The sequence below is a fragment of the Octodon degus genome, unplaced genomic scaffold (genome assembly GCF_000260255.1).
Source record: "Octodon degus isolate 3935 unplaced genomic scaffold, OctDeg1.0 scaffold00098, whole genome shotgun sequence".
NCBI classification, from domain to species: domain Eukaryota; kingdom Metazoa; phylum Chordata; class Mammalia; order Rodentia; family Octodontidae; genus Octodon; species Octodon degus.
In genome coordinates, this window is record NW_004524674.1 from 4,389,950 (window position 1) to 4,394,574 (window position 4,625).

Genomic DNA, 4,625 nt, shown 5'->3' on the forward strand with positions numbered 1-4,625 from the left:
GAGGACGAGGACGAGGAGCAGGAGGAGGAGGAGGAGGAAGAGAAGGAGAAGGAGAAGAAAGAAAGAAAGAAAGAAAGAAAGAAAGAAAGAAAGAAAGAAAGAGAGAGAGAGAGAAAGAGAGGAGGAGCTATCTGACGTATGTCTTCTGAATTTGAGGACATATTTTCATATAGCAGTTCCTGTTTGCTGCTGTTATGGAGGTTTTTGGATGAAGAAATCTCACTGGAGTTTTTGAATGAGACACTGGTGAAGAGTGAAAAGAAAGACTGAAGGAACCATAATGTATAGTGTCTTGAAGAAGAGTTCCAACTTGTCTTTCTTCTCTGCAGCCTTTAAGGAGTCTAGAAGAGAGTGGAGAAGCATGAAGGTAGCAAAGGGGCAGAAGCTATAGGACTGCAGGTTTTCAAGGATAAAGACTGGAACGTATAATGTGTTTCATTAATATTACACTGATGGAATATGGCTGCTTCTCTAGTTTTTTTTCCTAGCAAGGATGGGCATGCACCTGAATACTTATTGCTCCAAGAAAACCAGACATTGCCTGTAGGAACCATTCTATCTACACAGATAGTAGAAGGTAGCAGACAAAACTTTGACTGAGCACATTGAATTTCTTCAGTTTTTGGTGGCTTCCTTCATCAAGTATGTATGAGACCATGACATTCAAAGAGAGAAAGAAAATGAATATTGAATTGGAAAAAATGAGAGATTAAAATGTTGGTGAATGGGACTGGTGAGATGGCTCAGTGGTCTAAAGCACCTATTTAGAACAAGCTTAGCAAAGCACAGCGACCGCGGTTCAATCCCCCCAGCACCACATGCCAGCCCCGCCCCCTGGTGGGCTGAGCTGGCCAAACACACAACACACACACACACACACACACACACACACAAATAAATAAAAATTAAAAAAAAATGTTGTTGAAAACACCAGCATTAATATGCAGCCTGTCTGATTGCATGGTTTTTGGAGGAGGCTAGGTCTGAAAGTACATTAAACCCAGAAGACTGCTTGCAAAACTCCCACTCCTATATCCAGCACAGTACTCAGTGATCTGTCTGCTTCTTCTATCTGCCAACATAATCAAGGACACACCTCACCTCAGCTTGGACAGCTGTCACAGCCTGACAGAGAGTCTTTGGGAGCTAGTGTAGGGGGCAGCTCACAAACCTCAGTCTATAAAGTCAGACTGAGAGAGCAATGGCTTGGGATGCACAGAGGGAAATGGAAACTGGGAGTGGTTGGTGCGAATATAACTCTAGGATGGATAGGACTGGCTAGCCACGTTCAGAAGGAAAGAGGACGTGGGGCTCAGCACTCATAAACAGAAACAGGAGTGTGGAAACAAAACAGGACTTAGTGAACCACTATCCTTCCTTCTACCTGGTGAGTTCTAGTACTGCAAACCCTGAAAACAAACCACTAAGACAGCTGGAAGAATTTTTTGGATTCTTCTTCTTCCTCTTTCTCTTCTTCTTCTTCTTGTTCTTTTTCTTCCCCTTCCTCTTCCCCTCCCCTTCTCTTTCTCCTTCTCCCTCTTTTTTTTTTTTGCTATGTTTTTCTTTCCTTGTTTGTCCACTTCTGTTACTTTTATATAATTCACTTTCTTTCACTCCTAAATAACATCCTTTATTTCACTCTCTTCTCTCCTCTTCTCTCCTCTTCTCTGTCTCTCTCTGTCTCTCTCTCTTTAACATTTAAGATTTTACTTCTTTCATTTTTCTCTTCAATACCCTGTTCATTTTTATTAGTACTGATGTTAAGTTTTATTAATCTTGAGATATCTTTAGATGTTTAATTGACTATGTTATTATTGTTAAATTCTTTTATATTGTATAATTATTGCTCTTAACAGGTATTTACTGAATTTCACTATTTGATTTGTGTTTGTGTCTGTCTTATTATTGTAAATCTCTTTAATATTGTTAAGGGTGGATAGTGGTAGCTTTTATTTGTTCTTATGGTATGGCAATGTCCAGTTAATGTTTGAGCCTGTCAAAAAATGAATAACTCCATTTCAGACAGGGTTGCCAGTAATTTGCCAAAATGACAAACACAAAGGGTAAGAGGAGGGGACCCTGGTGCATGTTCTCTAGGCCTTTTAGAAAACACTGGGTTGTTTCTTAGCCACATACATGGGAATCTACAGAAAGGGTGGATATTGTAGACATCTAGGGAATGTGCACTGTCCAAAAAGGAATTCCATATAAATGTCATCATGACAAAACAGGAAGAGTATACAATGTTATCCAGCATGCTGTTGCCATTGTTGTAAACAAGCAAGTTAAGGGCAAGACACTTACCAAGAGGATTAATGTGTGTATTGAGCATATTAAACACTCAAAGAGTTGAGATAGCTTTCCGAAACATGTCAAGGAAAATAATCAGAAAAAGAAGGAAGCCAAAGAGCAAGGTGCCTAGGTTCAACTGAACTTCCAGCCTGCCCCGCTGAGAGAAGCACATTTTCTGAGAACCAACAGGAAAGAGCCTGAGTTGCTGGAACTCATTCTCTATGAATTCATGGCATAAGCTGGGGATGGAGCACTGTCATTCAGTACCTAATTAGTGGCTAGGTGTTCTAGGTCCTGATGGGTTCTGGCCCTAGTATGAATTGCTAAAATCATTATGCTGGTCATCTAATATGACCAAAGCCCTTAAAACAAAAGCTCATCTTCCCCAAGACCACCTCCTTGCTTCTTCTCCAACTCAGTCCAGGATACAATTTACTTTCACCCTTCCTGCAGTCTCAGGGAAGACCCCCAATCAGCTCCCTCAGGCATATATAAATATCCCCTTCAAACCCCACCCCTGACAAAGGCCATAAAAACCTCAGCCTCCTTTTGTTCAACTCCAGAGAATGTCTTATCTTCCCCAAAAATTTCTCCATGCCCTCAAAGAAAATAAAGGCCCTTTTCCTTTTTCCATCTGCCTGTTTCTCTGCTGTGCCAGGTGCCTAATAAACCCGTTATATTTGTGCCATGACTCATATAGATAGGCAGTGTGTGAGGCTCCTGGGGGCCAAACCCCGAGTCCTGAGCTCCCTACCTATCGGCCGAGCTCCACTTCTTTGGATCCTGCCCATTTGCTACTGCCAGCCTGTATCAAACACCAGTCCACTTCAATCATTCCAGGTGAGCTGAGTCACACTGCAAGATTTCCAGCAGTTTTCTGGTGGAGTTGTTCTACTGTCCTCTGGTAGAGGATCAAAACCCTTGCATCCTGCCAAAGACGAGCAACTCCCCTCATAATTCAGTATATCGTGGGCCCGCGTCTGAATCTCACTCCCATCCAGCGGACAGAAGCTGACTGTGTTTATGTTCCTTAACAAGATGCTCAGAGGCAACACAGTCCCTGTTCCCACGGACTCCCGCCTGACCCCCGATGATGACTGGCTACATCAGGCTCGGGAACCCCCTCAGTGTGCTTCATTATCAAAAAACGGGGGTGACGACTGCCTTCCCTGTTTTGAAGTTTGACTCGGCCTTAATTCGACAAATAGTCTCCACTGACTACAAGTCCGTGACTTGTACACTATCAGCACTACCATGGGAAACACTCATTCCCAGCATTAAAAAAAAAAAAAAAAAAAAAAAAAAAAAAAAAAACACTCTGGTAGGATGCCTTGCCCGTAATCTTGGCTTCCTAGACCTCCTAGAGGTCATAAAATCTAAGCAACTAATCTTTTACTGACATTTTGGCCACAAAATAAGCTTGACAGTAACACCCAGTGGCCTATAAAAAAAAATCTTTCGATCCACTAATTCTCCAAAGTTTAGAGAACTGTCACTGCAGTGGCAAAAGGCAGAAAATCCCCTGCATTTGCTTTTTCTCTTTGAGGACGCATCCTTCCCTCTCTTCTCTCTCCCTCCCTCCCTGAACAGTAGAGAGAGGCCCAGATACCCTTAGCTTGCGCCCTTCTGCCCGGCCCCTCCCTCTGCTTCGTGGGATCCTCTAGGAGAAGCTCTGCTGGTCTGGTCTGTGCTCCCCTACCCCAAACTCCCAGCCACAACTCTCTGATAAAGTTTCCTGAGCTTCCTTCCCCCTCCTCCTTTCACCTGCTATGGCCTCTCACCCCACTGTTGCTTCTCACCCCCACCTCGCTCTCCACAGTTGCTTAAGCCCAGGACAACTCCCCCACCTAACAATTTCTCTCAGTTAGAGGTGGCCATCAGAGCACCCGCGCCCACCACAGCAGCCGCTGCACAAGCCCCACTGAAGACTCCTCCCAGGGCCTCAGCGGCAGCCCTGCTTCACCTTCTGACCTCTCGACTTTCAGTAGGTCCTACACTCCTCACATTCCTCGCTGCTCCCTTCCCTAATAACTACAGTCTTTTTCCTTCAGGTTTTTCACTTTAACATTTTCCCCCCAACACCGTGTGCCCCTCCCTCTGATATCCATCAAACTCTAGACAAAATAACAGCCCACGGAGCAAACAAACACACTGCCCTTTCCAGTTAAGCCTGCTGCTCACTTCCTCACCCCCCTCAACCATTTGTACAATCTGCACAGCCACAATAGACACCTCAGTTTCCCTGATTGCCACTTTACAAGTTCAATACTTGTACATATCAGCGCTCCTCTATTGTGCTGTGCCTAATCATTATGCTCTGCCCAGTTTGCTTG

General features: G+C 44.1%; 1 protein-coding gene across 1 annotated transcript in view; it reads left to right on the forward strand.

Moving 5' to 3' along the window:
- The window catches only part of LOC101563154 (arachidonate 12-lipoxygenase, epidermal-type-like), a 107,187-nt gene extending 103,710 nt beyond the window's left edge, over positions 1 to 3,477 (forward strand). Inside the window, exon 8 of the mRNA XM_012516263.1 lies at positions 3,331 to 3,477. Within this exon, the coding sequence (XP_012371717.1) occupies positions 3,331 to 3,477 (147 nt within the window). The remainder of the gene's footprint in view (positions 1 to 3,330) is intronic.
- Positions 3,478 to 4,625: the final 1,148 nt, after the last annotated feature.